Below are 21,243 nucleotides of genomic sequence, written 5' to 3'. Positions count from 1 at the left end.
GAAAGTGAGGCTGGTGACTTTGAATAGCCTCCCTCACTAAAATCCAATTTACTTGCAAGTCATGGTATCATCTTCCTGATATCATGGTCTTCTTTGAGAATAAAGGACAAACCATCACCACCACTAGCACCACACCACCACTACCGTTTACACATAGGCACCCCACCTCCAAAGTTTTTGACTAATATCAATGGACACAGAAAAGGCTTCTCAAAAAATGCGGTACCTAGTCATGACACAAAGAATGGGGGAAAATATGTTTTCATTAACAAGATGAAATAACATCTACTTCAAACCAAAAATTAATGTTCTATATAACAGAAAAACATTAGTAGTGTTCCCAATAATTCAATTAAAAATATGTCTTCAATTTTACCACTTCTATTTAATATTGTTTCAAAAGTGCTTGAAATAATAATAAAAATAAATTAAAGGGAAAAGCATTAGTAATAAGCATCTTTTCATGCAGAGGGAATATTGTGTAAATAGAAAATCCAGGGACTTAACAAAAATTGAGACGAAAGGCTCCCTTAAGGTAGCAGAATATATGATAAAGCTGGAAAAGTCATTCATGTTCTTTTATGAATAATATAATGATATAATAATGTAATGAAATAATCAACAAATAACAAGGAAATGTCATCCATAATAATGACACAAATATGTGGTTATTAATTTACTAAGACATAATAAACCTTTATAAAAATAATTACACAAAATTATTAAGACAGAACCAAAGGAATTAAACAATTGGAGGGAACTACTTTGCACATGGGTGGGTTGAATAAATATAGAATAAAATGTTCATATTTCACCATTTAATCAGTTATTTACAAACAAATTTAATTAACAAATTTAGTACAACATCTATATACAAAAAGATTCTTTTTTAGGACTAGACAAAATAATGAAATTTATGTGAAAAAAACAAAGTGACAAAAATAAGCAATAATTTGTGGAGGAAAAAGCTCTTAGATGAAGTGCAAATTTGCTCTGCCAGACCTTGAAACATGACAAAACCTGGAAGCAAACTATCTACTGCTGAAAAATAGTTGTGAGGGAGTGAAAGGAATATCCGCACCGATGAAATCATGGATCATTAAGTACCTTTTTAAAATATATCTTAAGTAAACAACATAGTCAACATTACTGGACAGCATTTATAGGATTTCACTTTGATATGGATTCTTTCATGTTCATAAAGGATAAACTTTTATTGAAGGCTTTCTCGCATGCATTTCATTCACATAACTTCTTTTCAGTATGAATTCTCTGATGTTTGTTAAGAGATGATTTGGATCTGAAGGCTTTCCTACATGTACTACATTCATAAGGTTTCTCTCCAGTATGGATTCTCTGATGATGAGTAAAGGATGAGCGGTGCCTAAAGGTTTTTCCACATTCATTACATTCAAAGGGTCTCTCCCCAGTGTGGATTCGCTGATGCTGAACAAGATGAATCCTCTGACTAAAGGCTCTGCCACATTCATTGCACTCAAAAGGTTTGTTTCTAGTATGGATTCTTTGATGCCGAATAGCATGTGTGCTTTGGGTAAAGGCTTTTCCACATTCATTACATTTATATCGTTTCTCTCCAGTATGAATTCTTTGATGTTTAATAAAGGATGAGCTATTACTGAAGGCTTTCCCACAATAATTACACTCATAGGGTTTCTCTCCAGTGTGGATTCTGTGATGTTTAATGAAGGATGAGCTATTACTGAAGGCTTTCCCACAATCATTACACTCAAAAGGTTTTTCTCCAGTATGGATTCTTTGATGCTGAATAGCATGTTTGTGCTGGCTAAAGGCTTTTCCACATTCACTACATTTATATCGTTTCTCTCCAATATTAATTCTCTGATTTTTAATGAAGGATGAGCTGCTACTGAAAGCTATTCCATATTCGTTATACTCAAAGTGTTTCTTTCTAGCATGGATTCTTTGATGTTGAATAGCATGTGTGCTCTGGCTAAAAGCTTTCCCACATTCACTACATTTATAGCGTTTTTCTCCGGTATGAATTCTCTTATGTTTAATAAAGGATGAGCTACTACTGAATGCTTTTCCACATTCATTACACTCAAAGGGTTTCTCTCTAGTGTGGATCCTCTGGTGTTGACTAAGAGATGAACTATGAATAAAGGTTTTCCCACATTTATTACACTCATATGTTTTTTCTCCAGTATGGACGATCTGATGTCGAATAAGAGATGAGCTCTCCCTGAAAGCTTTTCCACATTCATTACATTTGTAGGGCTTCTTTCCAGTATGGATTCTCTGATGCTGAGTAAGATTTGATCTGTACCTAAAGGTCTTTCCACAGTCATCACATTCATAAGGTTTCTCCCCAGTGTGGATTCGCTGATGCTGAACCAGGTGTGTTCTCTGAGTAAAGGCTTTGCCACATTCATCACACTTATAGTGTTTCTCTCCAGTATGAATACTCTGATGTTGGATAAGCAAAGTACTTCGGCTGAAGGCTTTGCCACATTCATTACATTTATAGAGTTTCTCACTATTGTGATTTCTCTGATGTTGAGTAAAATACGTGTTCTGGCTAAAGACCTTCCTATATTCATTATATTTATATGTTTTTTTCTCAGTATCCATGCTATTACATTCGATAAAATTTGAGGCTTGACAGAAGGCTTCTTCAGAATCATAATTTTGAGGTATCTTTCCTGAAGGGATTTGTTTCAGAATGTCTGAATATTCATTGAGGATCATTTGATGTTTGTCATGTTTATGGAACTTTTTTCTTATGAAACCTGTTTCTTGGGTTGCAAAGATTGACCCTAGACTGAAGTTGCCTTTAAATTTATTACCATGGTCTCTTACCATATCAGGAGTTTTTGTGTGGTCAACTGTCTGTCTGGATTGTCTCTCCTGCTTGCCCTGCTGCTTCTCTAACATGACATTACATTCCCAGTTGTGTCCTTGTGAATTCTTAGGATCATCCATTATAAATCTTCCAAGGAACAGTTCTTCATTTGAAATGTCTTGTTCTGAAACTGACTCTTTGCTTTCAGGCCCAGTCTCCCAATCTAAAAAAAGAAATAAAATTTGTAAAAATCTTGTGTTCTTTGTGCTAAGAACAAAACAAAACAACACTGTTGTATGGTGAGTTCTACCTCCTCTATTAAAGAAAATCTTTTTTAAATTAGAAAGAGTAAAAAATAATAATAATCCTTTGTATTTAGATAAACTATAGTTTATTCAGGACTTTAAAATATTTTATTTCATTTTATCCTGGCAGCAACATTATGAGCTAGGAAATACAACACAGATGAGAAAAATTGAGATTTGGAAAGACCAGGTGACTTGCATCAATCTAGTCAGTGAAAGAACCACAAATAGAGTTTGGATTTTGTTGCCCCTAATCCAGTGTTTTTTTTCACTATATCACAATGTCTGTCATAATTTTTCTATTTTCAACTTTTATCTTCTGTAGAAGAAGGTACTGAGAGAAGCAACAGAAGAAGAAAGAAGTCCTTGAACTGAAACAGAGGGAACATGTGATGGTTAATGTGAAGACTCCAAACTTGTGAAAGACAGATATTGAACTTGAGGAGAAATAGAATGAGGAAAAGCTGAATCAGAAAAATTAGAGCTGAAAAGGAAAGAGAGATTAGTGTAAAAGAAGAGTTAATCTGAAGTCGGACTCGGTATGAATGGGGAAGAGGACCGAGGAGAAACATTTAAAAAGAAGAAATCAAAGAGGAAAGAACTGGAAAACCAAGGTAAATGAAAAAAAAAAAACAAGTAAACAAACTACTATGTAAAACATGTTGGCAAAGGAAATTGCTAAGTAAAATGAAAAAGAGGTTAGTGAGAGGAGGAAAAAGAAAGTGAGTATATTTGTCTAGGTAAAAAGTGATAGGGAGGTGCAGTCAATATGGCAGAGTAAAGGCAGGGCCTTGCTTGAGTTCTCCCCTAAACCCCTTCAAATACCTTTTTAAAAATGACACTAAACAAATTCTAAAGCAGCAGAACCCACAAAAAGATAGAGTGAAACAAATTTCCAGCACAAGACAATTTAGAAAGTCAGCAAGAAAGGTCTGTTGTACCATGGTGAGAGAGGAGTGCAGTCCAGTGCAGGCCCCGCCAGCACAGACTGGGCCTCAGCAAATCAAGAGCAGGCTTCTGGGAGACTGAATTATTGGCAGCAGTGGAGGTTTCCAGACCTCTCAGCCCACAGACACCAAAGACAATTTAGAAGGTCAGCAGGAAAGGTCTATTGAACCTGGGTAAGAATAGAATGCAGTCCAGCACAGGCCTCACCATAATAGCTTAGGCCATAATAAACCAGAAGCAGGCCTTGGGAGTGACAGGAGGAGACACACAAAAAATTCTGAAGAAAATAACACCTTTAAAAACAAACTAGGCCAAATGGTAAAAGAAGCCCAAAAAGCCAATAAGGATAAGAATGCCTTACAAAGCAGAATTGGCCAAATGAAAAAGAAGGTCCAAAAGCTCACTGAAGAAAATAATTCCTTAAAAATTAAGAGTGGAGCAAATGGAAACTAATGACTTTATGAGAAATCAAGAAACAATAAAACAAAACCAAAAGAATGAAAAAATAGAAGACAATGTGAAATATCTTATCAGAAACACAATTGACTTGGAAAATAGATCCAGGAGAGATAATTTAAAAATTACTGGACTACCTGAAAGCCATAATCAAAAAAAGAGCCTAGACATCATCTTTCAAGAAATTATCAAGAAAAACTGCCCTGATATTCTAGAACCTGAGGACAAAATTGAAATGGAAAGAATCTGTTGGTCACCTCCTGAAAGAGATCCCAAAATGAAAACTGCCAGGAATATAATAGCCAAATTCCAGAGTTCCCAGGTCAAGGAGAAAATATTGCAAGCAGCCAAAAAGAAACAATTCAAGTATTGTGGAGCCACAATCAAGATAACATAAGATTTAACAGCTTCAACATTAAAAGATCAGAGGGCCTGGAATATGATATTTCATAGGGTAAAGGAGCTAGGATTGCAACCAAGAATCACCTACCCACCAAAACTGAGTATAATCCTTCAGGGAGAAAAATGGACATTCAACTTTCAAGCATTCTTGATCAAAAGACCAGAATGAATAGAAAATTTGACTTTCAAATACATGACTCAAGAGAAGAAAAAAAAGGGAAATATGAAAGGGAAATCATAAGGGACTTAATAAACTGTTTACATTCCTACATGGGAAGATGATGCTTGTAACACATAAGAACTTTCTCATTATTAGAGAAGTTAGAAGGAGCATATAGACAGAGGGCACAGGTGTGAGTTGAATATGAAGGGATAATAGCTAAAACATAAAATTGAGGGGTGAGAGAGGGATGTACTGGGAGAAAAAGAGAGGTAGAATGGGGTAAATGATCTCACATAGAAGAAGCAAGAAAAAGCTTTTACAATGGAGGGAAATCAGGGGGACTTGAGGGGGAATGAGTGAACCTTACTCTTATCAGACTTGGCTCAAAGAGAAAATAACACATACACACTCAATTGGATATAGTAATCTGTCTTACCCTACAGGAAAATTGGAGGGGAAGAGGATAAGAGAAATGGTGGGGGATGATAGAAGGGAGGGCAGATTGGGGAACATGGTAGTAAGCAGCAAAACTCTTTTGAGGAGCAACAGGATGAAAAGAGAGATAGAATAGAATCAATGGCAGGGGGATGGGATGGAGAAAAATACAGTTAGCAATAGTAACTGTGAAAAAATTTTTGAAGCAAGTTTCTCTAATAAATGCCTCATTTCTCAAACATTTAGAGAACTGAGTCAAATTTACAAAAATAAGAGCCATTATGCAATTGATAAAATGATCAAAAGATATGATAAGTTTTCAGATGAAGTAATCAAAGCTATCTATAGCCATTAATGAAGAAATACTCTTAATTCACTATTGATTGGAGAAATGTAAAATAAAACAGTTCTGAGGTACTACCTCATACCTACTAGATTGGCTAATGGGACAGAAAAAGTAAATGACAAATGTTGGAGGGGAGGTGGGAAAAATGAGACATTAATGCACTGTTGGTGTTGTGAACTGATTCAACCATTCTGTAGAAGAATTTGGAACTATGGCCAAAGGGCTGTAAAACCATGCATGCCCTTTGACCTAGAAATACCACTACTATGTAAGTATGGCAAAAAAGATAAAAAAATCAAAAAAGAAAGGGACCTGTCTGTGCAAAAATATTTATAGCAGCTCTTTTCTGTGGGCAAAGAATCAGAAACTGAGGGGATGCCTATCAATTGGGGAATGGCTGAACAAGTTGTGGTATGCAGTATGTGGTACAATGGAATACTATTGTACTATGAGAAATGATGAGCAGGTTACTCTCAGAAAAACCTGGAAAGACTTGCATGGGCTGATGCAAAGTGGAATGTGCTGTGTACAAATTACCAGCAATACTGTAATATTGACTTAGCTATTCTCAGCAATAAAACGATCCAAGACAACTCTGACGGAGTTTTGATGAAAAATGCTATCCATCCCCAGAGAAAGAACTGATGGTGTCAATTCAGATTGAAGCATACTTTTTTTTTACTTCATTTTTTTGGAGTTTTTTTCCTATGTTTTCTTTCACAACATGACTATTATGGATATGGTTTGCACGACTACACATGTATAACCTATATTGAGTTGCTTGCCTTCTCAATGAGGGAGGGTGGGGAGGAAACAAACAAAAGGAACCAGAAATTTTAATAGGAGGAAAATTTGACCTCATAAAGTATCACTAAGAAGATTGAATGAAGTCCATGCTGGGAATATGGCTCCAAGTAGGTCTATTGTTGTTGTTCGGTTGTTTTAGTGACATGTGACTCCTTGTGACCTCTTTTGCGGGAGTTTCTTTGCAAAGATACTGAAGCAGCTTGTTATTTCCTTCTTTAGCTCATTTTTTTTTACAGATGAGCAACTGAGGCAGACAAGGTTAAGTGATCTGTCCAGGGTCACACAACTAATAAGTGTCCGAGACAAGATTTAAACTCATAATGAGTCTTCCTTGATTACAGGCCTAATGCTCTATCCCCTGCACCACCCAGTTGCCCTAAGTAGGTCTAAGACTTATTTAAAAGAAACAGGATATGTGAAACAAGGTAGAGGCTGGCATTGTATGTTAAGAAGATATATTTGTATGAAGAAATCTAGGAACTAGAGTAGGGTAAGCATAGTGGAGAGCACTTGGGTACAGGTCAATGTGAGGAAAAACAGAGGTAATTTTGTCACTGGAGTATACTACACACCACTGAACAGAAAGAAGAAATAGTACGTGTGAGAAATAGGTAATAAGCCTGGCACAGGGATGTGATATAGTGATATATAGATGGGAGATTTGATAGGACATTTGATAGAACTTTCTCGCTGCCAAGAGGAGAATAGCAAATAACTTCTCCATTACATATTGTACAGCTACTACAACTGGGAAATGAGCTGGGCCCATGATTAAATTGGAGGAATGGAGACTGGATTGTATGGGTGAAATTATTCAATGTTTTTAATAATGCTAAGCTTCTCTATTATGCAAAAGCTCATCTTCTCAATATCAATATTCTGACAGTGAAGTGACAATCCTGAAGATGATCAGAGAAGTCAAGAATCATAGACATAGAACATATGCAAAGAGCAAAACTGTGACTGACTCAAAGGGCAATGGAAACATACATGATGGGTATTAGAAACCTGCTGGTGACATGAAAGAAGTGGCATAAAAGGCACCAATAATAAACTCTAGATAGAACAGTCAGAGCCAAAGCTAACAGATGGACAGGCTGAGAGTTGCACTGATGACTATGAAATGTTACAAGACCTAGAGGAAAATTTTGAGCTTCTTACTTAGATCATCTTTGAAGGCTTTCTGGGAGGGTTTGGGACTTGTAACTAGTAGAGACTTTGGGGGTCGATTAGTTCAAATTCTTCATTTTATAGATTAGAGAATGTGGGCTCAAAGGGATAAAGTAAAGTACCAAAGTCAGAGATGAAGTAGTTGAACATTTGAACCAAGGTTTTCTGACTCCAAATTCAATGCTCTTTTCCACTATATGATTTTAAGTAGTGATATTCAACAATTTTCTATGCTTATTTTTCCTGCCATCCTAGAGAATAGAGAGATATGGCTCTAACCTCTTTTAGGAAAACGAGATTATACTTTGAGCATTAATGACAGGTATTTGTCTATGGTAGAAAGATAAATATCATATATTCCATTCATATCCATATTCTAAACGGTTCTCTTATAGTCTCTCCTCTTTTTAAATCCATGGGAAGCAAGATCTAAGATGTTCTTCATACATGTAAAGCCTAAATCAGATTGCATGCCATCTTGGGGAGGGGGGAATGGAGAGAGGTGGGGAAATTTAGAACTCAAAAGCTCATAAAAGCAAATAATGAAAACTAAAAATTAATTCATTTTAAAAAAAGATCTAAGATCCTCATTCCTTTAATATTCTCTTTCTTTTTATAGTTTATTTTATTTTACCAGAACAAAAATACAAAATAAAGAAATAAAAAAAATACAATAAACTAAAATATTGAAACTTAAATATAAAGTAAGAAAGAAAAAAAAGCATATCATGTGCATAGCACAACATAGGAGAGGATTCAAAATATATAACAACGTTTTCATTTCAAGAAAGCCTGTATGATAAATAATACACCTTGTATTGAGAATTGTCCATCTTTTCTTTGCTTCCTTGTGTTTTCTTTTGTTCTCTGCTGTGCATTTTTTAACTTTGTTCTTTTTTTCCCCTCGCCAACCCCCAGAAGGCTACAATATAATTTTGATATGTTTCATGATATATACATACACATACAGATATATACACACACTTATACATATATACATGTGTATACAGATGTATACTTTCCCAAACATACTCCACTCCTGATCCTTGCTTTTATGTTTGTACATATCTTTTGTTTCCTATCTCTCCTGCCTCCTCTACTTTACTTCTGCCTGCTACATCAGCCTCCTATTACTTGCCTACCCCCCTCCTCCACCAACCACCCTGCCCTCATATTACTTGCCTTCCCCCCTCTAAGGATCTCTCCCCTACCCTCCCATTCCCATTAATCTAAACTCCCTTTACCTATTCTCTAATTCTCCCCTTTAAAAATCCCTCCCTTTTCCTACTCCCTCCCTTGTCCTCTCCCTCCTTACTATAACCCTACCATTTTATTTCCTCTAGATTTAGAAGACTTTTATACTCTTGTAAATATATATATATATATTTTTCCCTCTTAAACCCATTCCTGATGAAAGTAGGTTACCAGAACTACCAGTCCTCCTCTCCCATCTAAATCCTCTGTATACTTTCTTCTTCTCTTTTGTACAGTTATTCTTTTTAACTGTTTCTAAATGGTTTTACTTTTTAAATTCATATCATTTTCAGGTTTATCCCCCTCTTTCTTATGAACCTGACAATTATTAATAAGGATATTTGACATACATTTTATGTTATAAAAAAGGTAAACAGTCTGTTCTTATGAATCCCTTTGGTATATACCTTATGTTTCTCTTGGTTCTTGTATGTTGAATCTTCTATTAAGTTGAGGATTTTTTTAACAAAGTCTTGAAAGTCTGAGGGTTGTGAAATGTTCATTTTTTTCATTCAATATAATACTTAAACTTGCAGGGTATGATATTTTTGGCCGGAGTCCCAGGTCTTTTGCTCTTCGATGTATTGTGTTCCAAGACCTTTACTGTCTCTGCTGCTAGGTCTTGTGTAATTCTAATTGTGGCATCATCATGTTTAAATTGTTTTAATCTTGATGCTTTTAATATTTTACCCTTGATCTGGGAGTTTCAGAATTTGGCTATAATATTCCTATGAGTTTTCCTCATAGGATTTCTTTTAAGTCGTGTTTGGTGGGTTTTTTTCTTTTTCTACTTCCCTGACTTGTTTCTAATGCTTCAGGACAATTTTCTTTAATCATTTCTTGTATTATTGTATCAAGATTCTTTTTTTGATCATAACTTTCAGTTACCCTGATTATTTGTATATTTTCTCTTCTTGACCTATTCTCCAAATCTGTTGTTTTTCTTATGTTTCACTTTCTCTTCTATTTTTTCATTATTCATGTTGTTTAATTATTTCTTGATCTCGTATAATTTCACTGGCTTCACTTTGCCCAATTCCACTTTTCAAAGTGTCATTTTCCTCCTTGAGATTCTGCATCTCCTTTTCTAATTGGTTGACTTTCCTTTCCTTTCATAACTTTCTTGTTTTTCTTGGATTATTTTTATTATTTTTAGTTTTTTAGTTTTTCCTCCATCTCTGTCATTTGATTTTTAAAGTCTTTTTTAAGATCTTCTACAAATTGTTTTTGGGGCAATGACCATTTGATGTTGCTCTTTGGGGGTTTCTTTACTTCAATATCCTCCTCTGAAGATGAACCCCAGTCATCTCTATTCCTGTAATATGTTTCCATGGTTGGATTCTTTCTCCTTTGCCTGTGCATTTTTTTTGTGGTAGTAACTTGATTTTTGTAATCACCTCTAGCCCTGGGGTATGGGAAATGGCGCCTCTAGCCCCAGATCTTCAGTTCCCTCTAGCCTGGAGCCAAACCTCCAACCTCCTATAAGTGGGGCTTTCTGCCCCACTGCTTCTGCACTCACGGGGCCTGTGGTGGTTCCTTCTTGCCCCAACCGCTCCTTGAAGCACAGCTGGGTTTGGCATTGCTCGTCAGCAGAGGTTCCCGCAATCTTCCTGGGCTCAAACCCATGACTCTCCTCACTATCCTGGGGTACAAAGTTCCAGTGGCTAGGGCCGAGGCAGCCTCTCAAACCAACTAACCCTGGAGCTTGCCGCTAGTTGTTTAAGTGGCTTGCCCACTTGTCCTTAAAATGGAACCTAGCCTGGAGGTGTTTACTACTCTGAGAGACCAAAACTGGTCCTGGGATTTTTCTTCAGATCTTCTCAAATTATCCCAGGAATGTCCTGGTTGTGCCCCTATTCTTTGTCTCCACCTACACTTTGTTTGCCGGTGCTATTTTAACTCTTTTTGTGGGGGAAAATCTTGAGAGCTTGAAATTTTCTGACCTACTCTCCCATCTTCTCAGAATCCTCTCCTCCTTTAATATTCTTAATAGTAGCTCTTGTGGCTTTTCCACAACAGAATCTCTCTCTCTTTCTCTCTCTGTCTCTCTCCCTCTCTCTCCCTCTCTCCTCCCCACTCTCTCTCCCCCCCTTTATCTCCTTCTTCTCCCTCTCCCTTTCTCATTCCCTTCCTGACTTTCTCCCCTTTCCTCAGAGAACCTATAAAGACTATGAGACTATGGATCTAGAAAGGAAGAGAGTAAATTAAGGGACCAGTGTTCCTGAGGAGATGTACAGGGACAGGAAGTAGTATTAGAGTTATACAGAAGGAACATGCCTCTCTCTGAAAGAATGCAAAAGGATATTTGTTGAGTGTATAAAATGTTAGGAGAATATTAAGACCCTTGAGGATGCAGATCATCTATCCTTTTGCTTACAGTAACCTCCCACTCTGTTTTTCACTCACTCACTCACCTGGATAGGTAACTTTTGAAATTTCTTTCTCTAATATCCATGATTCTTCTTCTTGATCCATGTGGGATATGACCTCTGGCTTGGAAGCTGGAAGCCCTGATCATGGGGGAAAATGGAAAATGACTGTTTGAGATGAGGACAAAGAACTATTTCAGTTATCAATTCTTTGTGTAAAATCAAGATAAAAGAGAAGACAAAAGGAGAACCTAGAGGGAGATACAAAACACTCCTGAAGTATGCTCAGCATTATGTTCCAAAGAAAGTGGTAAGAACGGCTCTCAGAGCTGATCTGCACTCATTTTCCCTTCCCTGTTTAGGATGATAAAAACTGCTCTGGCATGTATTTGTACTGCCAGTTGACCAAAGGAAAGGTTTGGGGTGGAGAGAATCCTTGACGTAAGTGAGCAGATGATGTGAAAAAGAAAGTCTGAGTGGAAGTGTAATTAATCTGCCCACTTTAGTTCAGTTTTTTTTAAAAGCCTTTTCATCAGGGTACAGGGAGAAGAAATGGGCTTTTTCTTGGCCTTAAAGGGATTATAGAGATCTTTTTTTTCCTCTGGATACCAATCTAAATTCCGGCTAATCACTTCAGATGTTTTAAGAAAAGAGAAAGTATAAAAACCTTGTACTGGGAAGATGGCAACTCATAAGTCAAAGCTACTCTTACCCAGATAAACCAGGTTCCTGTAGTTTTCCAACATCACAGCCTGATATAGATCCCTCTGAGTTGAATCCAGTTCCCCCCATTCCTCTTGGGTAAAGTCCACAGCTACGTCCTTGAATGTCACTGATTCCTGAAACATCAAACCCATTCATGCTCATACCTTTCCAACATATGATTGTGGAGAAAGGAGTGCAGGTAGTAGTGTTAGGGGATTTGAGTGGAATATAGAAGTGGTTGAGGGAGTTTTCAAATTTCTTAGTGTTGCAACAAAGATACATTAAACCTCTAACACATCTGAGTTTATGGCACATTATACATATATTTTTGTTGGAGAAGTTTTGCATCTTGTTGACTGGTGGGATGTTGTCTCTTTCAATCAGATCCTATTGGGTATTATACAATCATCTCCACAGATTTACACCTTGACTGCTCAAGGTTACCCTTGCAGATTGCTTCCCCTAGAGTCAGAATGAGTTCCATGAAAATGATCCCGTGTTCTCCAATTCTACCACAAAATCTCTCACAGCCTCTTAGATCCCAAATTTCTGCATCTGTAAAATGGGGATAATAATGCCCAGACATCATCCATCACATAAGGTTGTTGTAAGGATCAAGTGTCATACAAAAAGCATTAGACAGATGCCAACTGTTACCAAAATACTCAAATACATGCGGTCCCATTAGTTTGGATGCTCCCTTCAATGATGCAAATCACAATCCATCCCATCTATCTTTTTGCCTGTGCCCCAATAGTAGGAGTATACATTGCTGTGTGATCCTTTGATGTGCCTTAGACTCTATTTTATGACTTGGGGTCTATATTGTAACTCTGACTTGAGATAGTTTTAAGTTTCTGTGGAAACTTTCTAGCTGGTTTTCTAACATCTCTCCCCACCACACACACATGCCTTGCCTTTCCTGTGTATCTTTATAAGAAATCATATCCTAGTCTATTTCTTGGCACAAGGCCATCATCATTAAGATGCAAGGTCAGAACACTGGGCATGCCTTTGCTTACCCTGCACTTGAGAAATACTCCCCAAATAAGTTAGGAGAATAGGGAACATCATTGAAGAACACTATAAAAACCCCACTCAAATCTTTAGTCAGTGGAGCAATCACTGCTAGTCCACTAATAGAATACCTGTCTCCCACCATCAGCTGATACCTGGGGAATCAGCTTTTCCACACCACAGGGATTATTTAATTCCTTGAATGAGTTGTTTCCCCCACCTCAATTTCTCCTGACATTGTAAGGATGCTAATAAAGTGCTTGGGTTCTACCCATCTTTTCTCACACTTGCCAGGTGACCAGACCTTCTCCTCCTCCTTCTGTGCATTTCCCAATGATATCTTTTATTCTATTTCACAGTTCATCATTGGTTATATATTGTAGCCTGCTCACATCCAATGTTACCTTCTCCATGACTCTATGTGAGATTTTACTACTTTGGAGATTAGTGTCCCAAATCTTGCAGTCATATCATACCAGTAAAATATTAATAAAGATAAATCTTTGTTTCAAAGAGGAACTTGGAACCATGAGGGAAAAAATTGGATTTTCTGAAAGCAACCTAGACTGCTCTTCTCATTCTATGACAAACTTCATACCTTTTCCATTCAACTGCACTATGGGTTTACAAACACATATGGCTTTGTCAGGGGGCATTCTGCTCTTCAGACTACATGAATATCGGGCTCTGTTTGAAATTGAGGGGGGTGAATATGTACTTGTTTGCCTGCAGTGCTGCTGGCTTTGCTGGGGTAGCCCCTTTTTCTACTGCTTAAGGGCTGATGGCTAATTTTTTTTATGTGCAGTTATGCAGTAAAATAAGCCACTTATTGCTTCTCACTGGATTTCTTTTTAAAAATTAGAATTTTATTTTTCCCCAATTATGTATGAAAACAATTTTGAACATTCCTTTTTTAAAATCTGAGTTCTAAATTCTCACCTTCCCTTCCTCTCTCTTGTTCCTCAAAAAGGCAAGCAATTTGATATAGATTATAAATGTGCAGTCATGCAAAACATATTTCCATATTAGTCATGTTATGAAAGAAAATACATACCAAAACAAAAAACTCAAAACAGGTGTTTTGTTTTTTTTTAAATAGGCTTCTATCAGCTTTTTCTCTGGAAATGAATAGCATTTTTTTCATCATAAACCATTCAGAATTGTCTTGGATCATTGTATTGCTGAACAGCTAAGTCATTCACAATTGATCATCATACAATATTGCACACAATACTATTATTATGTACAATGTTCTCCTGGTTCTGCTTATTGCAGTTTGTATCGGTTCATGTAAGTCTTTCCAAGTTTCTCTAAGAGGATTCTGCTTGTCATTTCTTATAGCACAATTACATTCATATACCACAACTTGTTCAGCCATTCCCTAGTTGATGAGCATCTCCTTAATTTCCAATTCTTTGCAACTAAAAAAGAGCCATTATAAATGTTTTTGTATGTATAGGCTCTTTTCCTTTTTTAAAAGTATCTTTGGAATACAGACCTAGTAGTGGTATTGCTGGGTCAAAGAGTATTTGTGCTTTTTTAGTCTTTTGGGCATAGCTGCAAATTGCTCTGCCAAATGGCTGAATCAGTTCACAACCCCAGTGTCTCAATTTTCCCACATCCTCTCCAATATTTGTCATTTTCCTTTTCTGTCTGATAGGTGTGGTACCTCAGCATTGTTTTCATTTGCATTTCTTTAATTGACAGAGAGTATTTTTTTTATATGACTAGAGATAACTTTTATTACTTTATCTGAAAACTACCTGTAAATATCTTTTGACCAGTTATCACTTAGGGAATGGCTTGTATTTTTAGAAATTTGACTCAGTTCTCCATATATTTGAGAAATGAAGCCTTTATCGAGAAATCTGCTATGTTTTCATAGTTATAATAACTGTATTTCCCTCTTTAATATTTCCCCGTTTATCGTACTCTCTCTCCTTTCACTTTGTCCATTCTCAAAAGTGTTTTGCTACTGACCAGTACTTCCCCCAATGGGCCCTCCCTTCTATCAGTCCCTTCCCACCTCCCTCCCCGCCAAGCTTCTTCTTTCCACTTCCCCTCCTAATTTCCTGTAAGATAAGATAGATTTCAATACACAATTGAATTTGAATGTTACTCCCTCTTTGAGCCAGTTCTGATGAAATCAAAATTCATGTGCTTGCCCCCCACCAACATCTTCCCCTCCACTGCAAAGTTCTTTTGTGCCTCTCCTATGCGAGATAATCTAGCCTCCCCTACCTCTCCCTTTCCCCTTCTCTTAGCACATTCCCCTTTTCCATCCATAATTTTATTTTTTTTTAGATAAGCATCCTATCATATTCAAATCACACCCATGCCCTCTGTGTATACTCCTTCTAACTGCCCTAATAATGAGAAAGCTCTTAAGAGTTAAAAATATTTTTTCCCATGTAGGAACATAAACAGTTGAATCTTATTGAATCCCTTATGATTTTTCTTTCCTTTTTACCTTCTTATACTTCTCTTGATTCTTGTATTTGAAAATCAAATTTTCTATTCAGCTCTGGTCTTTGCATCTGGAATGCTTGAAGCTCCCCTAATTCAATATCCCTTTTCCCCCTGAAAAATTAGACTCAGTTTTGATGAAAAGGTATAATCCTAACTCCTTTGCCCTCCAGAGAATCACATCCCAAGCCCTCTGAGCCCTTTTGTAGAAGCTGCTAAATCATGTGTTATCCAATGGCTCCACAATATTTGGATTGTTTTTTTCTGGCTGCTTGCAATATTTTCTCCCTGACCTGGGAGTACTGGAATTTGGCTAGAATATTCCAGGGAATTTTTATTTTGGGATTTCCTTCAGGAGGTGATCAGTAGAGTCTTTCAATTTCTATTTTTACCCTCTGGTTCTAGAATATCAGGGTAGTTTTCCTTTATAATTTCTTGAAAGATAATGTGTAGGCTCTTTATTTGATCATGACTTTCAGGTAGGCCAATAATTCTTAAATTATCTCTCCTTAATCTGTTTTCCAGGTCAGTTTCTTCTATTTTTTCTTTCTTTTGATTTTGTTTTATTGTGTCTTTATGTCTCATGGAGTCATTGGCTTCTACTTGTTGAATCCTAACGTTTAAGGAATTATTTTCTTCACTATCACCTTTTCCATTTGGCCAATTCTGTTTTTAAGGAGTTCTTCTCTTCAATGGATTTTTGTGCCTCTTTTGTCATTTTGCCTAGTCTATTTTTCAAGCTTATTTTCTTCAATATTTTTGTACCTCATTTACCGAGCTGTTGACTCCTTTTTTCATTATTTTCGTGCACTTCTCACATTTTTTTGTGATATTTTTCTTTCTCTCTCTTATTTGATTAAAATCCTTTTTGAGGTCTTCCAGGTATTCTTTTTGGGCATGCAATCAATTCATTTTTTTTTCCTTTGAGGCTTTGAGTGTTAGCAGTTTTGACTTTGTTGTCTTCTTCTGAGTTTGCGTTTTGATCTTCCCTGTCATCATAGTAACCTTTTATGGTCAGGATCTTTTGTTGTTATTTGCTTATTTTTCAAGTCTATTTCTTGACTTTTAACTTTATATTAAAATTTGGCTCTGGTCCTGGGGTAGAAGGGGCACTATCCTTAGCTTCAGGGTGTGTGTGTGTGTTTTTCAGAGCTAGTTCTAGGAGGTCAGTAAGTTTTCAGTTCTTCCAAGGTTGTATGATCTAAGGAGAAGTGTATTTACTACTCTCCTAGCCTGTGCCCACTTGAACAAGCTGCTAGTGAAGAATGAATATCCCATTATTCAGTTTGTGGTACAGTGAGGCTGGTGAATATCAAGAAAAAGTTTTTCTTCTGTTGGCACATTCCAGTGCAAATATTGTAAGATAATAGTATCTCTGCCAAGAAAACTCTACATGGCATCACAAAGAGTCAGACATGGCTGTACAACAATAATAGAATTATTAAGTGATTAATGTGTTAACTGCATTTCCCCAGTAACAGTGAAATCTCCTTGACTAAAAGAACTTTCTCTCATAACTTTCTCACACACCTTACAGTACCCAGAACATAGCAGATTTGGATGACTTAATGAATAAGTACATGAATGTTGGCTGGAGAGGAGTGGGAAAAGTTTCTATAGCTGGGGAACATTTCCTTTGAAGTTCAACAGCCATTACAATGGCCCCAACCAGGCTTGTGGGTTGTAGGATGGCAGAAGGAAATTAGTCCATACCCTGGAAACTAAGGTACTATTTAGGAAAGAATAAATTTCAACACACCTGGGACCCAGAAGTGAGGCATTCAGGAACCATTCTTTCTTCTTTTTTCTCCTCATGGAGTAGTCTAGAATCCTGATAATTAACAGCTGGGGAGTTAAAAGGAAATATGAGGGAGACCAATACTGCCTTGTAATTCCCAGATACATGGTTGACCTTCCCCATCTCCCCCCACTAACATTCTCTACAAGAGGAAGGCTAAGGAGAACAAAGAAGGTTCCTCATCTTCTCCTAGGACCAGCTAGTCAAACCTCCTTGCTAAAACCTGCCAAACAGAAATCAATACAAAATTCCAGGTGTGGCCTGACAAGGATAGCAGACATTAATATGCTTACCTTTAGCTCTTTCCTTTTCCGGTTGGTGTGGGAGCAACAAGGAGCATGACTCTGGGCCAGCCCTTGCCCTCAGGCCAAACCCAGATGTTGAAATGGTGATAAATACGGAGAACCATGGAAAGATCTAAATGAACTGGCGCAGAGTGAAGAAAGTAGAGCCGAGAAAACAGTATACACAATGACAAGGAAAGAAGAGATGACACTAAATAAGACAAAGAATGGAAGAGCCACTGAACCAGACCAAATACACACTGAGAAATTCTGTGCTGGAGGTGACATAATCTGGAAAGCATTGACAACTCGATTCTCGAGGTATCTGAAAAATGGGAACAATTGGAAAAATAGCAAATGTTGCTTTGCAAAAAAGGGGTTTTGCACAATCATGGAGGATGTCCAGCACAGACCCCGAATGGTCCTCCAGATCTTCAAGCTAGTGTATGAGAACTGTAAAGAATCCTAAATGACATCTATAATCACTGAGAGTTTAGCTTAACTATCCATATAGGAAGAATCAAATGGACAAAATGTGTCTATTACTGTGATGTGCATTTGGATAGACAGACCAAAGGACTGGTCCATTGATGCATTAGTGTTGGACAAGGAGTACAGATGGATGGTGAGCTGAGACCAGAATTGAATATGAAGAAGACCATAGATTGGATTACATTTGAGATATCAAATGAGATAATATATAAAGAGAACTTTGCAAATCTTAAAGCCCTATATAAATGCTGGTTATCATCATCATTATCGAAATTTCATAATGCTTTCAATGACCACAACCTTCTCCCTAAAACAAAGTCCATCTTTTCAAAGGCCAAAAAAAAAATATGCTTACCTTTATAGTTCTGGATACTGCACATCTATTAAAGCAGCTTAAGTTCCTCTGGCTTCCATGTGACATGGCTGATTCATTAACTCAGCTGGTAGTTCATGAAAGTCCTCAGAACTCTTTCACACAAACTACTATTTAGACATTTCTCCCTCATTCTACATATTTCAAGTTGCTTTTTGAACCCAAGCATAAAACTTTGTATTTATTGCTATTAAATTTCATCTTTTTAGATTCATGTAACATCCAAAGACATATATTCAACAGCTAAAAATGTAATCCAGTAAGTTACTAATCCTTCCCAGCTTTCAGGACGTAAGGGTAGTCAACAATGTTCTTACCAGCTGAAAATCTGGTAAGTGTGCCATCCATGCCTTCACAAAAGTCACAAATATGTTAATACCAGAGGACCAAAGACATATCCCTGAGGAACATTTTTAGAGATTTCCTTCCAAGCTACCACTGATTCATCAGTAACTATTCTTGGGTCCTACCATTCAAGCAGTTCCAAGTCCATGTAACTCTACTATCATCAAACCCACATACTGTCATCTTGTCTAAAGGATCTCATGAAAGACTGCTAAATACTATGTTGAAATTTAGGCATACTACGTATACAGCATTGTCATCTACCAGAATAGTAACCCTGTTAAAAGGAAATAAGATTAGCCTGGAAAGATCTCATCTTGATAAAACCATGTAAACTTCCTTCCAGAATGCTGGTAAGTCACCTATCCTCCTTTCCCCTGGTCTCTATCTGGAAAAACCTCATCCTGATAAAACCATATTAATCACCACTTCCCTTCCAGAATGCTCACAAGTCATCCTTCCTCCTTTCCCCTACTCTGTAACAAAGAGGTGGCCCTTCTCTTTGCTAAAACCAATCCCTCTTACATGCACACTTGATCCTATCCCTTCCCATTTTCTCTAGCAGATCACATCTTTAACTATTCCTCCTCTTTCAAATCTTCAACTTCTCCCTATTAACTGATTCCTTCCCTGTTGCCTTCAAATATGCCCAAGTCTACCTTAGCTTAAAAAAAAACTGCAAGTCTTTACCATCTTTTCAAGCTATCATACTATATCTTTTGTCCCCTTCTTGGCCAAACTCCTTGAAAAAGTTGTCTACATTTGTTGCTACTTCCTCTCCTCTCACACTTAATGTTTTGCAATTGAATTTTTACTTCATCACTCGTTCCAGTTACCAAAAATACTACTCTGGGTTACCAAAAATCTCTGAAAAAACTGATGGTGTTTTCTCAGTCCTAAACCTTCTTGATCTATTTGCTGCATGTGACACTTTTGACCACCCTCATTCACCTCCCAGATACTCTTTTCTTTCTGAGTTTTCATGAAACTGCTCTGTACTGGTTGGTCTCCTTTGCTGGCTCATCATCTACATCGTGCCCCTTGACTGTGAGTATTCCCTAAAGTTCTGCCCTGAGTTCTCCTCTCTTTTCTCTCTATTGGCAACGCCATCAGATCTGATGGGTTTGTTAACAATCATAGCTAAACAGATGATTCTCATTTCTTGTATATATCTAGTCCCAGTCTACCTCTCCCTGAGCTTCAATCTCTCATCACCAATTGCCTGTCAGACATTTCTAATGGCATGTCCTAGAGACATCTTACATTCAACATATCTAAAACTGAACTCAATATATTTCCCCCTAACCCTTCTCTTCTTCCAAATTTCCCTATTTCTACTGACAGCACCAGTGAATACTTCCACTGTCTCAAGGTTGTAATGTTAGTATTCTCCTGGTCTCCTCACTCTCCCTCATCCCATATATATAATCAGCTGGCAAATCTTGCTGTTTTTACCTAAAGGTTTCTCTTTCATCTGAACCTTTCTCTCCATTCACATAACTACCACCTTAATTCAGGTATTCATCATCTTTTAATTATTGCAACTATCTCCTAACTGGCTCAAAAGCTCCTAAGAAAACTCAAATCTTTCACCACTCCAGTCTATCCTAAACACCGCTGGTAAAATAATTTTCTTTAAGTATAAATCTGACCATGTAACTCTCCTACTCAACCATCTCCAGTGGCTTACAACTGCCTCTAGAAAGATAAAAGTATAAATCCCTGAATTTATCTTTTAAATTCCTATACCTGACCTCAACCTATCTTTCCAGGCTCATTAGATATTACTTTCTTCCCTGCACTCTGCAATTCAACCAAATTGACCTTCTGTCTGTTCCATACACAGGACACCATCTCATCTCTCTGCCTTTGCATTGACCATCTCTCATGCCTGGAATGTACTTCCTCCTCACCTCTGCATCACTGAGTCCCTTCATTAAGATGAAGCTCAATCAGTGTCTTTCTGCATGAATCCTTGCCTAACCCTGACTTAGTGCCCTATCTCTCAAACCACTTTCATTTTAACTACTTTGTATATATTTGCATTTATTCACTCCATATTATATATAATTTTTACATGTACTTGTTTCTATTCCACTATGACATAAGTTTCTTGTGGACAGAGATGATTCCATTTTTTGTACTTATATCCTTAGTACTTAGCATGGTATCTGGCACATATTTTGTAATTAATAAACCATTCTAGAATTGTACTGGGAATTGAAATGAAACTCTAGCTTATAGTGTACAGGCTCTACGTTATACATTATTCTATTTTTTAAAT

General features: G+C 37.1%; 1 protein-coding gene across 1 annotated transcript; it reads right to left on the bottom strand.

Moving 5' to 3' along the window:
• Positions 1-812: 812 nt before the first annotated feature.
• Positions 813-17,506, bottom strand: LOC118841652 (zinc finger protein 883-like). Its single transcript, XM_036749229.1, has 4 exons — positions 17,427-17,506; positions 12,192-12,318; positions 11,525-11,620; positions 813-3,047 (listed from the first exon to the last, which is right to left on the bottom strand). Exons 1-4 carry the CDS (start codon positions 17,457-17,459, stop codon positions 1,240-1,242), a joined length of 2,064 nt encoding a protein of 687 aa, XP_036605124.1. The 5' UTR covers positions 17,460-17,506; the 3' UTR covers positions 813-1,239.
• Positions 17,507-21,243: the final 3,737 nt, after the last annotated feature.

The sequence above is a fragment of the Trichosurus vulpecula genome, chromosome 3, assembly GCF_011100635.1.
Source record: "Trichosurus vulpecula isolate mTriVul1 chromosome 3, mTriVul1.pri, whole genome shotgun sequence".
In the NCBI taxonomy this organism is placed as follows: Eukaryota; Metazoa; Chordata; class Mammalia; order Diprotodontia; family Phalangeridae; genus Trichosurus; species Trichosurus vulpecula.
This window is presented reverse-complemented; position numbering and strand designations above follow the sequence as displayed.

Coding starts and splice junctions, on each gene's coding strand:
- LOC118841652 (XM_036749229.1), bottom strand. CDS start 17,459: ATGGTTCCTGAATGCCTCACTTCTGGGTCCCAG. Junction 12,319..17,426: donor GCCTCACTTCTGGGTCCCAG/GTGTGTTGAAAT, acceptor TTGATGTTTCAG/GAATCAGTGACATTCAAGGA. Junction 3,048..11,524: donor TTCAAAAGTTACCTATCCAG/GTGAGTGAGTGA, acceptor TTCTTTTTTTAG/ATTGGGAGACTGGGCCTGAA.